This window comes from Chinchilla lanigera, unplaced genomic scaffold (assembly GCF_000276665.1).
Source record: "Chinchilla lanigera isolate Chin_1 unplaced genomic scaffold, ChiLan1.0 scaffold00064, whole genome shotgun sequence".
NCBI classification, from domain to species: Eukaryota; Metazoa; Chordata; class Mammalia; order Rodentia; family Chinchillidae; genus Chinchilla; species Chinchilla lanigera.
In genome coordinates this window covers 3,538,195-3,556,932 of record NW_004955465.1, presented here as the reverse complement: position 1 = coordinate 3,556,932, position 18,738 = coordinate 3,538,195, and the positions used below count along the sequence as shown (strand labels likewise).

The 18,738-nt window shown below is 41.3% G+C and overlaps 2 protein-coding genes across 4 annotated transcripts in view; one reads left to right on the top strand and one right to left on the bottom strand.

Annotated features, from left to right (window-relative positions):
• Mak (male germ cell-associated kinase) overlaps window positions 1-200 on the bottom strand; it is a 58,394-nt gene extending 58,194 nt beyond the window's left edge. For all 3 annotated transcript variants that reach the window (XM_005398831.2, XM_005398832.2, XM_005398833.2), the window contains exon 1: window positions 122-200. The gene's annotated coding sequence lies outside the window, so the exon portion shown is untranslated. The remainder of the gene's footprint in view (window positions 1-121) is intronic.
• Window positions 1-10,356, top strand: part of LOC106150108 (collagen alpha-1(VIII) chain-like) — a 12,789-nt gene extending 2,433 nt beyond the window's left edge. Inside the window, exons 3-6 of the mRNA XM_013521773.1 lie at window positions 3-284; window positions 8,784-8,849; window positions 9,388-9,576; window positions 9,655-10,356. Coding sequence (XP_013377227.1) covers window positions 3-284; window positions 8,784-8,849; window positions 9,388-9,414 — 375 coding nt within the window. The 3' untranslated portion in view covers window positions 9,415-9,576; window positions 9,655-10,356. The remainder of the gene's footprint in view (window positions 1-2; window positions 285-8,783; window positions 8,850-9,387; window positions 9,577-9,654) is intronic.
• Window positions 10,357-18,738: the final 8,382 nt, after the last annotated feature.

The window sequence follows — 18,738 nt, the reverse complement described above, 5'->3', positions numbered from 1 at the left end:
AGGAGCGGGCGCCCCGGGGACATGCCGGCCGGCCTCGCAGGACGGGCTCGAGCGGGGTCGGACCGCGGGTGGCGGCCGGCAGCCCGCTCGCTCGGGATTACCTGCCCGGCGGGCAGCTTACCTCGCCAGCTCCCCAGCGAAGCTCGGCGTCGTGTGTTTCGTCTCCTAGGAAACGGCCGGGCGCGCGCCGCCCAGGACGCCCCGCCCCCAGGGGGCGTGGCCGCGCGGCTGGTCCTCGGAGGAGGGCGGGACCCTACGAGAGCGCCTTCGCGCGGAAGAAGTTGGTGCGTTTGCGCTTTGTTTTGCTTTGAGTTTTGTGCCGATTCACGTGTGAAATCCTTATTAATGCAATCTACTTCCTAGACCAGACTTGCACTTTCTTGTATACTGCCTGGAGGAAAACCGCCCTTGTATTGCGGTTCCTTTATGGGTCAATCCCTTGAGTAAATATTATCTCCTGGGCTGCCCTTGTAAGTCCGGTTTCATACCTTCGTTCAGCGGACCTGCAGAGTTCCAGTCACCCGGTTAGCAGAGGGGATTGCACTGTAAAGGAATGAGTGTGTGAGTGAACAGTAACTCACCTAAGAGTTCTGAGAGGAGGCGCGCTTGTGTTACTGGGGAAAAGTTAGTGGCTGTCAAAAAGGACCCAAGCCTCGTCCGCTCCAGGGGTGAGGCTGTGGCTAGCCATTTAGTGATGATCGCTTAGGTTTTAGGCTGTGAGCTTGGCGCCAAGGTAGAGAAGACGCAAAGGAAAGGCATGCATCAGATCACAGAGGTCCTGTACGAGCCCAAGTATGCAGCCTAGCCTTACTAACATGCGTGGCGGGGCATACGAAGAATTGCCCTCAGAAAGTGACATATTCAGATTGCGTGGAAAGACAGCTTGAAATACAGAGTTGTCACTTAGGGTCTGCCAGAGGTGGGAACACAGGTACATGGGGATGCTGCGGATGAAGTCCTGGGAATGGACAGGATAAACTGCAGGAGAAAAAGAGGACTGGGGCGCTGCAAAACTTGGAATCTTAAAAAGTAGGGAAAGAAAAGTAAAGGTTAGGGAAAGACTGAAAAAGAGAGGTAGTAAGGCACCCCTGAAAAATGTATTTTGGAATGAGGAAGGGGAGATTTCAAACAAGAAGAAAGAAAGAAAAGAGAACAAAAAGTGGATGGACGCTAGATCAGATCTTCTGAAGAGACTTCCTGCCTCAAAGACAACTAGATCGTGCCTAAAGCACAGTTTTCATCACTTTATTGTGATAGGAAGAATAAAGTTTTTAAGGGCTCCCAACCCCTTCAGAAGGTACCTGGTACCTAGGCACAAACAGTAGAAATATAAACAAGCTTACAAGGCAAAGGCCCAAAGGCAAATCCCATTTTAGTAAAGCAGTAGCAGATTAGGTTTTGGACCAGTAGCACCTGGATGAGTTTAATAGAGACTAGAAAATTAACCAAGGGGCCAGGGAAGGGGCCAAAGTGGACCAGATTAGTAGCACCATCTGAATTTCAGAGAAGCAAGCAGATCATCCCTGAAGACAGCATCTTCAATTTAGCTGCCCATGTTTTCCATAAAATATGAGCTCATGACCACATGATGAGTGAATGCCTCCAATGAGAATCAGCAGAAAAAGAGCAGTATATGTAGATTTTTGAGGACTTTCAGAAATTGGAAATTTCACTGAGCAGGTGTCATTCCAACACTTAAAAGGGTGAGGCAGGAGAATCACTGTGAGTTCGAAGTCAGCTTGGGCTACAGAGTGAGTGCAAGGCCAGCCTGAACTATATAGTGACACTTCTCACCGGAAAAAAATTGGAATTATCAACCTGACTATAAAAAGATAGCTGTGAATGCCATGCATACAGAAGTAAAATATAGAATCACAAAATAGGCAGAAATTTACAAAAATATCTTAAAGGAATAAAAAATGCTACAGGCCAGTCTGAGCTACACAATGAGACCCTCTCAAAAAAAAAAAACTAAAAAAAATATCTGGGCTCCTTTGTGCCAGGTGTGATAGTGGACACTTGTAACCCCAGCACTTGCAAGGCTAAAGCTGGAGGACTGGTGCTTGCGTAAGGCCAGCCTGAGCTACATAGTGATTCGAGGCCAACCGAGGCTACATTGTGAGTTCCTGTCTCAAAACAAAACAAAACAAAACAAAGCAAAACCAAAAAATGACATAACTATCAAACTAAAAACACAGGATAAGTAAACAGTAAAGTTTAACCAAAGGAAGGTTTAGGAAACTGACAGGAAATCACCCAGAATGTAGCATACTGAGATAAGAAGATAGAACATACTAATGCAAGATTGGGAGATAGGATTAAGAGAACAAGAAAGACTAACATATGCTACATTGGACCTAGGAAATACGGAACAGAGAGAACGGAAAGACAATATCATCTATAAAACCATAGTATTTTCTGCATGTGGTTAGGGATATAAATTCACAGGTAAAGACTATGACTATGAAGCCGGACAAGCACAGGTATCCACATCTAGACGCAAAGGGGTACAACTGTGCTATGCGAGTGGAGACACTGAATGCAACAGAGAGGCAGAGAGACGGTGGCTAAGGGTCAGCTGTGAGATACAGAGCATGCTTTGGTGCCAGCAAGAAGCCGGAAGATGAAACAAATTTTCATTTAAGTGAAAGTCATGAAAATTTCCCCTTGAAGTACTGAGAATGACTCTAAAACTGTTGGACTCATATGTAAGAAAACCATCCTTCAAGGGCAAGGGACCCATTTTCAGATTTAAAAAGAGGAGTGGGGAGCCAGTCATGGTGGTACACACATGTAATCCTAGCTGTCTAGGAGGCTGAGGCAGGAGGATCGGAACTTCAAGCCCAGGCTAGCCAATGTAGCAATTGTGTGAGACCCGGTCTCAAAAGAGATGGAGGGACAGGGTCAGGGACAAAAGATGGTGAAAAAAGGAATTAGGATGTGTGTATACACCCACTCCACTCAAGGAATGGAGACAATATGTGCTGCAGATATGGACTAATAAAATTTCTTTTTAAACTAAAAAATATTTTTTAAAGGGCTGGGGATGTAGCTCAGTGTAAAGGTCTTGGATTCAATTTCCAGTACTGAAAAAAAAAAAAAAGGAAAGAAAAGGAGCAGAGAGGAAAGGAGGAAGGGAAGAGAAGGGAAGGGAAAGGAAGGGAAAGGAAGGGAAAGAAAGGAAGGAAAGAAAGGAGGGAGTGGGGTGGGAAGACGTTTGCTACTAACAACCTACTATGAAGGAACTTCTAAGGGTTATGCTTTAGGATAAGTAATGTAACCAGGAGGAAGGTCTGTAGTAGAAAAAGATGAACAAAGAAATGACTACATGTACAAAGTGTAAATATTCGCAAGGTAACCATAATGGGCCAATTTTGGCAATTAAAAATTTTAGATAACATTAGCATCTCAGAGTTAAAGGACTCAAAGTCCTTGATGTGCTTGATGACCTGTAGAACAGCACCCTTAGCCTGTTACGGGTGCATGGTAAATTTCACAACTACCTTGGACTTTCCTTGCTCCAGATCCAGAATGAGCCATTTCTCCAATGAGTCTTATTTCCTTTAAGCAAATGATGGCAATTAAAAATCCATGCCTGCATATTAATGTGTTCATTGCTACTATGGTATCTTTGACTCTAGAATTGGCTTTGAAATAGCCAGGTGAACAAGTGATTCACTAAAAAACCTCTCTTAATTCTATCCATGGACAAATGAAAGAACACAGACATAAGAAGAAATAAGATGATCCAGAAAGTGGAAGGGTGCGTGGGTGGGGGAACATGCCCTACCACGTGTCAAGACTTATTATAAAGAGATAATGAGTAAGATTATAAAGTTGGATGCAGAGGCAGAACAAATCTCCAAAGGGACCGAGTAGAGAACTCATATATCAAATATATTCATGTCTATTTTGGGTGTACAGGGGGATTAGATGTTTCATAGGTGGCACTGCAGCCCCCTGGGGAAAGCAGACTACAGAAAAGTAACCCACATGGCAAAACTAAAATTTGTCCTTTAACTACCAAAGCTCACGCTTGCTTCCACCAGCCAAATTCAAAATAATTTGAGATCAAAAAGAATAATACATTATAGCACATTTGAAAGCTCAAAAATTTTTCATTGATAAGTAAAAGTTGGACCTGGTGCTTCCTTGTACTTACATGTTGTTTTTTTTTTTTTTTGGTTTTTCTCCGGTACCGGGAACCGAACTCACGACCTTGTGCTTGCCAGGTAGCGCTTTTGCCGCTGAGCTAAATCCCCAGCCCCCTTACATGTTGTTAAGGGGCTGAATCAAGTTACTTAACATATGAATCACCTCACATAGTCTTTTATAGTCTATATACTAATCAATATATAATAATGCACTATGATAATGAATATTCTGATTGCATGCAAAATCCTTAGTGTCAAAAGAAAGGGTCAACTAACTCAAAATTTTAAAAAATGTGCACTTGGGGGCTGGGGATTTAGCTCAGTGGCAAAAGTGCCTGCCTTGCAAGCACAAGGTCGTGAGTTCAATTCCTGGTACCGGAAAAAAAATAATAATAAATAAAAAAAATTAAAAATATGCACTTCAAGGATGAATAGATCCACTAGACTGACACAAGTGTTGACCAGGGTGAAGTGGAATAGCAGCTTTTTCAGCGCTGGTGAATAGAAACTGACATATTGTTTTGGGTGCTGGGAACCAAACCGGGGCTTTGTACATGCTAAGCAAATGCTCTACCTCTGAGCTACATCCCTCCTCCTGAGCACAGCCGATTTCATAGTTGAATATTCAGTTACCATTTGACTCAGCAAGTCCACCCCTCAGAAAATTGTAAAAATATTAGCTCAAGCAATACTTCAAGATTAGCTAAACCAGAATTTCTGAAAATGGGACCCTGGCCTCAGTGTTATTTAAATATCCACGTGGGATTTCAAAATGTAACCGAAGTTGAGAATCACTTCTCTAGAGAAAAACCTTAGACATGTGTACCAGGAAACATACACCAAAGTGTTCACATATACAATATTGGTAGGAGCAAAACCTGAAGGCGGCCCCAATGTCATCAGCAAGAGAATGGATAGATCAATTGTGGTGTAGCTACCCGAAAGTATATTACAGTCATGAAAATTAATACCATTGGTTAATCTCAGGCATGGAATATTAAGGGAAATACAAAAGTTGCACAAAGGTATATGTAATATGCCTAACATTTTGTAGGGCTTGTCTACAAGGAAAACTAAACAATACAGAGAGAGTCTGGAGTTCACGAAACCAAATTCAGAGCTTTGCAGAAGGACTCCCAGTTGTACTGAGTGCTAAGACGTAGAGAGAGGACAGACAGACAAAGTAGGGGTGTTTGCAGTTCCACAGTTAGAGATTATGGTGGATGGGAGTGGACAGTCGCAGAGAGACAGGATGGTGGTGTGGATTCTCATCAACCCTTGGAATTCAACTAGTGGATAGAAAAGTTAGACATGCAAGTCTTTGCTCAGAACTTCCTATAACAGAATTACCTACCTCTTCCAATCCCAACTCAGGATGAGTCTGACCAGTGAAATTGTCCTTTTATTGAAAGGCAGTGTGCTACTTGGGAGTTCCTGACTGTTTTGATGAATTGTACCCACTGTGATCTGTGGAGAACTTCTTGAATTTGGAGGTCCAGCATCTACTCTTCCCTGTCAGGCATGTCCCTGACTCTCATGAGGGCAGGTACCCCTGGCCCACTAGGGTCTTGTGTGGTTCAGCTTCAGAGACAGGCACGTGAGGTTTTCAGACTCTCAGTGAGTGCCTTGCCTGGACAAGGACATGGTGCCACACTCCTGGGAAAGGGGTCTCCCCTGTCTGCTAGGGGTACTCTGCAGAAATTTGAGGGCTCAGCACAGCTGGGGCCATCTTCGTTGCATAAGGAGCCCAGAGGCACTGAGAGACAGAGGGACCAAGATTGTTTCCAGATGTCGGTAGCTGAGCACCTGGATGGGGCCAAACTGGAATCCACTCCTGCTTTTTGCAATGACAAGAACCTGAACGCTCCTCACTTTCCTTAGTCATTTGGTTTTCATTTTCACTTGCAGTTGAAAGTATCCCTAACTTAGGAGGTGTGATTAAAATATGTGATGAATATTTAAATTTTAAAAATTCATTACATTGCCATTAATCCCCCTAAAAATACTCCCCTCTTCTTAGAACACACTTACCTTATCATTCTTGCTACTTTCTGAGCAGTTCTGAAATCCTTGATCGTGAGTGTCTTTGCTTGTGCTCTCATGGTTGCCCCGATGTCCTGAACTGATTCAAAACAATTATTTTCCTGGTCATTTTGATTTGAGGAAGAGCCAGAAGTCACAGCCAGTGCCAGATCTGGTGAATAAGGCAGATGGGGACACACCATAATGGTTTTAAGAGCCTGCCTTTCCATTGGATGGCACTTGACAGTAGCATTCACCCTATTTTGATCACACCTTGTAACAATACTCATGAAAGGAGATTCCAAAACTGCTCCAGAAAGTGGCAAGAATGACGGGATGAATGTGTTCTAAGCAAAGGGGGGAGTATTTCAAGTAGGATTAATGGCAATGTGTTTTTTATTGTAGTAAATTTCTAAAAATTTAAACACTCATCATACATTTTGATCATAGTTCATGTATAGCATCATGGAAAAATTTTACTTATTCCTGTAGCATGTTAATCCTTCTAACATTTGAAGTTGTCCCATACCTCAGTGTTTTTCCCTGGCATCCTAGATTGCAAGGTAAAGGGTCATCCTCTCATCCCATGTCTGACTTCCTCTCCAGCCTCAGTGGCAAGTGTGTGACCTGATGTCCAGTCAGTGCCTGAAGGACCAGAACATTCCCATTTTAGTACATTTCCATCTATATTGCCTTGGCTTACTTTTTCCTTATGTCTCAACTCTTATCCAGCTAACATGAAAATATATGTTTGTAGGTCGTTCTTTCTTCTTAGGATTTACATGAAAATTATTTTCTAAAGAATGTATCAGCTGTATAAACTTAGGATCAAAATTTAATCCTAACTCTACAACAAGTTTTAGGTGGTATGTTAGTAAGCTTTCTGTCACTGTAACAAATACTTGCGATACATCAACTTAGAAAAACCATTTTGACTCAAGGTTTTGGATGTTCAGTCCATGGTCACTTGGCCCTGCTGACTTTGGGCCTGTGACAGCACAGAACTTCATGGCACAGCGCAGATGGTGCAGTTGATGGCTCACCTCAGGGCAGCCAGAAAGCAGAAAGAAAGAAGAGACGGACATCTCTACGTCCCCCTCAAGGGCACACCCCCAATGACCTAATTCCTACTCCCAAGCTCCACATTGTAAGGGTTCTGCCAGCTCCCAGTGTGCTCCATGTTAGGTTCTAAGCTTAACACACAGGCCCTGGAGAACATTCAAGATCCAAGCTATGGCACATAGTCATGATTTTAAAAGTGGTCTCCAGGTACCCTTCAATATCTCATCTGAGGGGCTGGGGATTTAGCTCAGCGGTAAAAGCGCCTGCCTGGCAAGCGCAAGGTCGTGAGTTCGGTTCCCGGTACCGGAGAAAAACCAAAAAAAAATAAAAAAAAATCTCATCTGAGTGGGAACACTTGTCCTCTCTGTCATTCCGCAGAGTAGCCAGCGTTATTGTTACTTATTTTCAATTTTGGTTCAGGCTAAATATATTTGTCAGAATTATTAGTTAGAAGAACTAATTAGTTAGTTAGAAACCCAAAATGTATTAGTTAGAATTAACCCAAAATTAGTTAGAAACCCAAAATGAATCAGAGCACTATTATTTACCTGCTGTGTCCTAAGTCATCACAAGGTAGTAGTGTTCTATGATATCATAATTCTGAAAAGAAGTGGCAATAGTATGTTTTACTAAGAAAAGCAATGGCTTAATGACTTATGATTTCTGAGATTAGGAATTTCAGTTTCACTTGAGTTCTTCTAAATACCTAATCATCGCCAGGCGTGGTAGCACATGCCTGTAATCCCAGCACTCGAGAGGCTGAGGCAGGAGGATTGTTGTGAGTTAGAGACCAGTCTGGGCTACAAAGTGAGCTCAAGGCCAGCCTGAACTGCATAGCGAGACCCTGTCTCAAAAGGAAAAAAAAAAAAAAACTGAAACCTAATCATCCTGAGCAATTTAACAAAGAATAGTTAATTAGATACTACTGAAAAAATGCACAAGGTGACTTTTTTCCTTTATGATCATTTTATTTTACTTGATAAGTAATGTATAACAAAAGAGTACTAGAAAATAAATTATATGTTGTACCACTGATAACATTTTGGCACATGTCATTAAAATTTATTTTTATTCATTGAAAAATTCTTTTTTAGTGCTAGGGATTAAAACCAAGGCTGTGAACATGCTAGGCAAGCTGTCACTGAGCTACACCGCTGGCTCCTAAAATGTTTAATTGACATGTAACAATTGTGTGTATTTATAGAGTACAGTATGATATTTCAACAAGTGTGTGCAATGTGTAATGATCCAATAAAGATAACTGACGTATCCACCACCTCAAACATTTATCATTTCTTTGTTTGGAACATTCAAAAGCCTCTCTGTTCATTTTATAATTTTAAATAACTTTTCAATTTACAGAAAAATTGCAAAGATAGTAGAGATTTGTCCTGTACCCTGAAGCTACTTTCTGCTGCCATTAACATCTTACATTACTGTGAGACACTTGTCATAACTTAATCACCAATATTGATACATTATTATTAACTGAAGCCCATACCTTCTTCATTTTTTCTTAGTATTTACTTTATGTTCTTTTTCTAGTCCAGATCTCATCCTGAATACATGATACTTAAATTGTCATGCATGGAGGTTACTTCAAAATTAAAGGTAAGACTACTGTTTGATCTGGCAATCCTCATTTCTGGGATATATACAAAAGATTTGAAATCAACATGTCAGAGTGACATGGGTACTGTGAGGTTCACTGGTGCGTTATTCATAATAGCCAAGTTATAGAAATAGCCTAAATGTCCATAAAGAAAATGTGGCACACACATGCAGTGAGACATGTTTAAGCCTTAAAAAAGAAGGAAACCAGCCATATGCAGCAACATGGATAGATATAAGGCTGAATGAGATAAGCCAGCCACAGAATGATAGATAGCGTGGGATTCCACTCACTGAGGTCTGAAAAATAACTCAGAGAAGAAAGGAGGCGACAGGAACTTACCAAAAATTGAAGGTTGGGGCTGGGAAGTTGCATATATAGCTTCGAAAAAAAAAAAATGCAGTCTTTTCAAATAGCTCACTCTAAACAAAAGAAAACTGCCCCATGTCATGTTGTAAATAGGTTTGCTACTGATGCACGATTATGTGTGGATATGTTGATGTTTACCAGTGTTCATGGTTTGTCGCTTTTCACAAGAGCAAGAATGAGAGCGGCATTCAATGACGCATAGCATTATCTCGGCTAAGTGGCATCGCAGAGCTGGGGCCCGGCGCACCTGCCTCAAGGTCGTCCCAGAGGCTGTAGGCAAAAGCCAGAGAAGGTCTGTACCTGCAAGATCAAAAGGCAGTGAACTCAAAACTCTCCAGGCCCAAAACATCCCTGTGGGTGAGTCAGAGTTGGCCACCGGGCGGGGCTGGGAACCCGACACCCTGCTGTGTCAGTAGCAGCAGCTTCTCGGGTCAGTTCACTGCTTTTCCTTCACAGATGAGTCCCGCCAGGTCGTCCTGCGTAGGAGGAAGTAATCAATTATATCACCTCAAGGATGTTTGCTTCTGTCAAAACCACTCTGCAACTGATCTTTATCAGTGGGTTTCTAAATCCAGCGACTTTGTTTACATGTTTTATTCCCTGACTTAGAAGATTTTGCCATAATAGGATATATCATTAAGTAACGGTATGAAATGAAGTTCAACAGCTCTGAAATAAAATTTAAAACCTACTAGCGTGACATCAAAAAGACAAGAAATTAATGAAACTCTAATTTTCACTCCCAGCTTCTTTGATTTCTTAAAATGAATGACTCTTGATTTTGGACACAGTGGACCACCTGGGAGAGATTGTACTAAAAGAAAACAACAACACAGGAAAAAACAAAAAAAACTCAGGAAATCTACGGGGTTATTTTCAGCACAGAAGGTAAAAAAACCTTCACACCTTTAAAATTCTACACAAGCCTTTGATTGATGTACTTTCTAAGTGGCTAAATACTGGGACCTTGGAGGTATTTATTAAGATGTCTAATTTTATATAAATAGCTTTTCTAATAGATGAAAAGATTTTTAATAGAAGAACATATCTTTTTATAGAGGAAAGTTTGATAAATTTTCCAGTTATGTAAATTGAAATTTAGTTCTTCAGGGAAATGGTATTTTCTTACCAGTACACTTTCAGCAGAAATAAAGAACTTCTCTTAAATTCTTGTCTCTAAAGTGATTTTATTCCTGGAGAATATTCATATAGAGGAAAAGATATTATTTTAGTCTGGGAAAATAAAATAATTTACTTTTTAAAAACTGTTGTAAAACTTATGCTAAAAGGCAGATACTTAGTGTATAACTTATTGCGTTTTCCTGAATGTAAATGCTCAGGTTCAACCTCCCCAACCACAGCATAGAATGTCCACATCTTCCTGGGCAGCAAGCTTGTTTTCCTGTCCAGCCAGCCCCAGCCCCTTACCCCACCTGCAATGGTCATCTAATCTCTATTATCCTAGACTAAATCTGCCTGTTCTTGAGCTTCGTGGACATGCCCTTGTAGAGCATCTTTTGTGCCTGCTTTTGCTCGATACAAGATTTTGAAATTCATCTGTGTTGTGCTGGTCTGAAATTACTGAATAATATTCTAGTGTGTAAATGTGACAGGTAAGCTGTGTTGTCAACTTGATTGGCTTTAGAGCCACCTGGGGATTAGTAAAGCACACTTCTGGGTGTACCTGGGTGAGTCAGTAGGCATGGCCTTGGGGACTGTACCTGGTCCGTGGCCCCTTGTTCTCTGGTGCTGCTTCTCTCCTCTACTTCCGGGTCACCATAAGGTGAGCAAGTTTGCTCTGACACACCCTTCCGACGTGATGCTTCTGTGCTGGAGGTATGGACTGAAGCCACGAGCAAAAATAAATGCTTCCACCTTTCAACTGTGGGTGTCAGCAACAGGAAAGGTGACCAGTACAATGAATTGGCCATAATTTGTTTTGTCACTTTCCTGTTATCCCATTTTTGGTTGATAGAAGTAAAACTCTTATGATAATTCTTGTACAAATAGTTTTGTAGGAATGTTTTTATTTCTTTTGGGTAAATACTTAGGAGTGAAATTTTGGGGTCATGATAGGGTATATTTAAATATTTTTTTTACATGCCTAGTAGTTTTCTAAAGTACTTGTACTATTTAATGATTCTACCAGCAAGGTATGAGAGTTCAAGTTGTTCCTCATCCTTGCTAGTATGTCATTATCATTAAAAAAATTGGCCACTCAAGCAGGGTGTGATGGCGTATGGCTGTAACCCAGCACTCTGGGAGGCTAAGGTAGGAGGACTGCAAGTTTGAGCTCAGTTTGGATAATTCAGTGACCTAGCGAGACCCTGTCTCACAATAAAAAGTAAACAGGCTAGGGATGTAGCTCAGTGAGAAGAGGCTGGCTACTGCCACAAACAAATAAAAAACAACAACCAAACAAACAACTGAACAAGCCCTTCCGCTGGCTACAAAAAACTGTTTCCCTTTACATTTTTCTGTTGAACAATGAAGTTGAGTATACATTTTATTTTATATACACATTAACAAACTAACAATGTCTTTGTTTTTGTAATTTTTTAAACATCTTGTTTGTCTTATTAATTCATATGTGTGCTTTATGCAACAGATATCTTCCCCTTTCTGCATCCTTGCGAGCATTTGTTATTTTTTATTATTTTGATGATAACCATTCTTCACTGGGGTGAAATGAAATCTCATTCTGGTTTTGAGTTGCATTTCCCTGATATTTAGTGACACTGAGAATTTTGTCATGTTGGCTATTTGTTTACCTTCTTTTGAAAAATACCCATTCTGGTCATTTGCACGTTTTTAATCAGCTTTGTTATTTGGCCATTGGATTCCTTAGCTATTAATCCCTTGTTGGATGAATGGATTGCAAGTATTTGTTCCCGTTCTGTAGATTGTGTGTTTGCTCTATTAGTTGTTTCCTTTGTAGTCCAGAAGCTTTTTAGTTCAGTGTAGTCCTATTTTGTCTCCTTTCTCTTTTACTGTTTGGGCTTTTGGGATCTTATCCCCCACAAATTATTGTCTCCAACAATATCTTTTTAAGTTTAGACCTTTAAAAGAGTTTCCATGTTATAGTTTTCTGTTCCATTTCCCTATATATTTATTTATTGTGACAGTATTTTCCTTAAATCTTTGAATATTTATAATACCTCTTTTATGGTTATTACCTGTTAATTCTGTCATCTCACTTAATTTTCTAACACTTCTGTCATCTCAAATGATTTTCTAATACTGATTTTCTTTTCATCTTGTAGGATTTTCTTATTTATTCACATAGGGTAAATTTGGTATGTATATGACACGTTATGGATAACATGTTGAAGTGTCCTTAGATTTTGCTATCTTTCTTAATAGAAAGTTTTTATTTCAAGTAACCATTTTCCTTACCAACTAATCACCCTGGACTTGTGAATGCTTGATATTATGACAAGAAGCTCAGCCAGCACAGCTTGTTCTCTTAGCAGTCCGATTCCTTCCAATTTCCACCTAACTTTTGTGATTTTTTTTTTTCAAGGACGTCAGAGTTTATAGCTAATATCAGAAGGAGGGTTCATTCAATACAAGCCATGCCACCATTTCTAGAACCAGAAATTCAGGAACTTGCTTTTCAGTGTGGCTCCCCTAAATATTTCAGGACAAGATTGCATTTACAGCCCCACATATTTCTATTTGTATTTTTGTGGCTTGACAAGCAGGTAACAACAAAAGGCCGAACTGTATAGTGGGATCCTCGATATAACTTTAGGATTTGCAGTGGTTTCACAGTGTCGTTATTCTTGGGTCTCCTCTCTACGCATTCATCTTTGTGTTTTTCACAAATTGTTTCATCCACAATGCGTTTTTCAGTCATTAAACCTTAATAGAGATGTCTTTCAATCCCGCTTAGAGCGTCAATAGTGTGAATGTTTTAAAACTACCAGCATATTTCTTATCAAAGATTGGCAGAACACCCTCGCATGCGTGATTACTATCAAGACAGCAGCTGACCTGGCATCTTCATGCTACTTTAAGATGCTGCATTTTGCACTGGAGCTTGTGACCAAGACATCAGGCCTCTCACAAAGGCAGGTCCTGTGGCCCTACCTCCTCTTGGCTTTTTTTTTTTTTTTTGGCAGTATTGGGAATTGAACCCAGAGCCTTTGCACTGAGCTATATCCCCAGCCCTTTCTTCTTACTAGTTTTTATTTTGAGACAGTGTCTTGCTAAGTCACTAAGTTGCTAGGCAGAGCTCAAATTTGTGACCCTCTGGCTTCACCCTCGAAGAGTGCTGGGGTTACAGTTGGGCTCCACCCTGGCTTCTGATCACCTCTCAAAGTCCCTACTCCTCACCACTGTTGTTTTGGGAATCACATAATTTGTAAGTTTCCCACACACGGGATTTGGGGAGCACATTCAAACGCTAGCACCTTCCCCCTCAGCATTTACACAATTTGCCACACAATTAATTTTCTTACTGATATCTGTGCGCTGTATTGTCAGTCTCCATAACTGGAATGTAACCTCAGGGAGGGCAAGCATTTGAGCTGGGGGTTTGCAGCTATATCTCCAGTGCCTCAACAGCGTCTAACCTGGAGTAGAAGCTCCACATGTATTTGTTGAATAAACAGTACAAAGCCTTTTCATACACGTTGCCATCTTTGATCCTGACAACGACTCTGTAAGATGAGTTTTACTGTCTAGACGAGTGTGACCGATGAACCGCTCCATTCAAAGAATCAGTGCAGCTGCTGTCTTTCTATACCAATAACGGGAGGTTGCTTTTAGGCATCTCTGTGCAGTCTTGTGCTGGCTAAAGTTTTGTGTCTCCTTATTTTAGGCTGTGGTGCCTGGCCGTTTGGTCAAACACTAATCTAGATGTTGCTGTGAAGGTAATTTGAAAATGTGAAGGATATTTGCAATAAGTTGGTTTTATGGACACACACACACACACACACAGGCTGGGCTGTTTGATACTATGGCTGGGCTGTATCCAGTCAGTTGAAAGATTAAGAGCTGCAACTGAAGTTTCCCAGGAGAGAAGAAATCTGCCTCAAGACTGCAGCATCTAACCCTGCCTATGTTTCTAGACTGTCAGCCTGTCTCATAGATTTCAAACTTACCAGCCCCATAATCATGTGAGTCTGTAACTTAAAATAAATCTCTTTACGTGTATGTGTGTACACACATCTATATATGTGAGGTGTGATTTAAAAATAGAGTAAATGTTTAAATTTTTAAAAATTTTATTACAGGAGATATGTTGCCTTTATGCTCCCTTGAAATATCCCCTCCCACTCACACACACACACACACACACACTAGGACACACTTATCCCATCATTCTTGCCACTTTCTGAAGCAGTTCCGGAAGTCTTCTTTTATGAGTGCCTTTACTTGCATTGTGGTGGCTGCTCTGATATCTGTACTTTGATGTCCTATTTTCAATGTCTGAAGCATTTTCCTTTCACTGTCATTTTGTTTTGGGAGATTAGCCGGAAGTCATATGGTGTCAGCTCTGTCTGGTGAATAAGGCAGATAAGGATACACCGTATGTTTTTATTTTTATTTTTTCCATTACCGGGAATCGAACTCACGACCTTGTGCTTGCCAGGCGGGTGCTTTGCCGCTGAGCTAAACCCCCAGCCCCTGACACCATAAGTTTTTAAAAGCCTACCTTTCCTGTAGGTGGCCCTCAGCAGTAGAATTCACCAAATTTTGATCATACTGTATGAAGACACTCTGAAAGAGGAGTTCCAAAACTGCTTCAGAAAGTGCCAAAAAGAAGTGTGTTCAAAGTGATAGGGAGTATTTTGAGGGGGATTGATGGTTGTAATAACTTTCTAAATTTAAACATTCACTGTATATTTTGATATGTATATGTATATCTATATCTATCTATATATATACACACACACACACACACACACACACACACATACCTGCTGTGTGTATGTGTGTGTGTGTCCATATTTAACCTCCGGGTTTACGGTGGCACTATGTTCTGATACCCCATCACAATGAAAACTCACCGAGTGCACCTGACCTACTGAACATCCTAGCTTAGGAACAGAGCTCACTGTGAACCTCATGGTTCACTCTCATAGTCATGTGGCTGACTGGGAGCCGGGACTCAATGCCTCTGCCCCGCTGTGCCAGAGAGGATTGGACTGCATATCACTAGCCCAGGAACAGATCCAAGATGTCAAGTATGGTTTCTACCAGATGCCTAATGCTTTCGCACTAGCATAGTGAGAAACTCCTAAGTCGGAGCTCACCTCTGTGTGCATGTGTGCTGTTGATTCTGTTTGTGTAGAGAATGTCACTTATACATATCCTTCCTGGATTCTGCCCTACCTGGCATGCAGTGTCCAGGATTCCACAGCCAATTAACTGGAAGTAAAAAGTAGATTCTAAGGAGTTAGATGGTGGAATTATTTAATTCCTGGGACTGAGGTTTTCATCTTTCACATATCTCTGCTGACTATTGAATCCTACAGAATTGTGGGTTGTAGACTACCACTGCCAAAGTCCAATAAAAAATGGAGAAGTCATACTTGGACTGGTGTCCTTAATTTAGAATTTTTTCCTTGGGATATATTTAAAGGATCAGAGGTAATGATGACAGTTGAAATTTTATTTGTCCATTCTTTGCTGGATTACTTCAAATAGACATATCAATATTTTCGAGAACAACTTTCGATTTTTATTTCCAGTCCAGGAAATATTCTGGATAGTCAAGTTGGAGAGCAAAGTGTTACCAGCAAGCAATCATTTTTGATTTATGATCTATTACAGAGGCCTGAGAAATCACCTTGACATTATTTTCCTGGCATTTGCACAACTGATACAGGTCACCGATATCATTTATTATTCTGTCACCACTTGCTACCCCCTTCAAATTCAGCAGATGCCTGGTGTAACATTTCACAGACTCAACGCAACTCATCCTCATCAGGGAGTTGAATCTCCAGGATCTCACGGTCAGAGCCGACAGTCCTGGATATTTTCCACCTGCATTGCAAAATGTAGACAAATGTTGCCAGCCACCAAGAGTTATAGGTTACTCTGGTAAATTTATCATATTGGTTAGTAAACATGATTACATCAATAAACTTTGTGCATTATTAATCTTTTCTACCTATGGAATTAATTCTGTTTTAAAAATGCATAACCTTGTATAATATTAGACTACATTAATTAAATTTGGTCTAAGTAAGTCAAGACCTTGTTAGTGTGGTGAACTGTGTTCGGTGAATAGGTACTTTGTAAGTCTGTCCTGAACGAATCACGAAACAATACAGAAGCTGTGCGATGGAAATTAATCTTTGAAATGCTAGATAATGTAAATGTTCTAGTGTCACCTTCAATCTTCCTTCTAAGGATGGACTGAGACCACTTTCAGAGATCAGCTGGATTCAAGGATTCTAAGGCCCATGGAAAAAGGCATCATGATAACAAAACACCTTTGCTTATCTGATGAATTTTTCTGCAGTCTTTCCCCCTAAATAGTGACCTTTAGACAATGCTTGACCACATCCAGCTTTCTAACACCCCGTCCCTGTTTATTATTTTAAATTGTAAAGTATTTCCTATGTTCCTATGAAAGTCCTTCCATTTAGAATCTTTCCCCTTGTATACAAAGAAGAGACTTCCGGTTCCTCGAGGGGGGAGAAATAGTAGCCCTCAAATTACCCTGCAAGGGTATCACCTACCCCATCTTCACAGTGTGTGGAAGTGCCAGGTTCAAGTCGTAGCTTGCACTGTGTGAGCACCAGCAAAACCCTGCTTGCAGTTTTCAGTTCTGATTCCAAAGACCATGCTCTGCCTTATCCCCTCAATCTTATCTCAGCACCAAGTTACTGCAGAGATTTCTGAATTTTGTCATATACCATCTGAGTTGTCATCTCTTCTTCTTTTTTTAATTATTTTAAAGAGTAAAAGAAGGATAACATAATAATAGGGGGGGCTTACCAAATTACAGACAATTGTTTTACATATTGTTATCTACAAGATAGTTTCTCAGGAAAACAGACAAATAATATTGAGTTACAGACAAAAGAGGTAGGAGATTATCAATAGTTGTACTATATTAGGTATCTTCAAAGTGGCTTCTAAAGAATATAAATAGAACTATGCATGAGTGACCTATTGAATAATTATTCAATAATTCTCAATAGTTGTTGTAGGAAACACATAATAATAAACATGGATCCATTTATGAAATAGGATAGGAACAATACAGACATTACAGAGTTATGGTTAGATTTCTAGGAAAATATCAATGACTGCTGTAATACATGGTGGTATCTTCAAAGTGGTTTCTCAGGAAGACAGAGATACACAAGAAGGATCCAACAAGTAGCCACAGCCTGAGTTGTCAAAAATCAAGTGAGCCGTCTGGGGCGAAAGCCACCCCTTGCAGTGTTTTCTCTCCAGCCTCCCATCGCATTGGGACCCCACAATCAGTTAGTGTCTTCTCCCCAGCTGTCAGCACAGGCAGAAGGAATCCTGCTTCAGACTTCTCCGGAGCTCCACCACAGCCTGTACTGTCAGGGGAAGAATGGCTTCCAGGGAGTCTCTGCAGGTATTGTGCAAGGTCCTCCTGGTTTACAGCTTCCAAGCTGCTCTCATGACCCGAGTCCACAGGACCTCTGACTCCTTGGGCTTAGTCTGCATTCTCATGTTCTCCAAGTCCTTGTTCAGCAGCTGCTCCTCCGCTGACTCTGGACCTTTCTGTTTCTCAATGGCAGGAGCAAGAGTAACCCGTTGTATGGCATGTATTCCCAGGGGTTGTTCAAAGTTTGAATGATTCACACACATCCGTGGGTGGGCAACTGCAGTCGGTGCATGGTGGGCCAATTGTGTCATTGTTTCTCTGTGTCTTGATAGTTCTCAATTGAGCCGCAGGGGCCGGCCTAAGGGCCGGCACGCAACAGCGCTTGCCGCCGCATGGCTCCACGTGCGCCAGGGGCCCTCCTTCCAGGGGCCTACCAGGCAGAAAGCTAGCCAGCCAGAAGGCCGGCGCTCCCCGCCCGTGGCTCCCAGGGCGCCGGAGGCCCTCCCTCCGGGGGCCTACCAGTTGTCATCTCTTCTTGCAGTGAAATACTCTTGTTTGTTTACTCTGTACTGAGGGTAATGACAAACTCAGCATCAAACATGCCTGGGGTGCCCAGCTGCTGCCAAACACCGGTCTGGATGTTGCTGGAAAGGTATTCTTTTAGCTGTAACAGTTAGATCAGGGTATTTTGAGCAAAGCAAATTACCCTTCATCATGTGTGGGCCTTGTCCAGCGGTGAAGGGCTTCAGAGGAGAGATGGGGGTTTCCTGGGGAGGAATTTTTCTCAGATGCAACACAGAAACTCACCTGTGTTTCCAAGTCTCCAGCGTCTGGAACTCAGACTCAAGACCGAAACAACTCTTTCTGGGATTTCCTCACTGCTGCCGCAGTCCAGATCTCACACCTCCTAGCTCCAACAGCTGTATGAACTCATACTTTAAAATGGGTGTCTATCTCAGCATTTGTCTGTATGA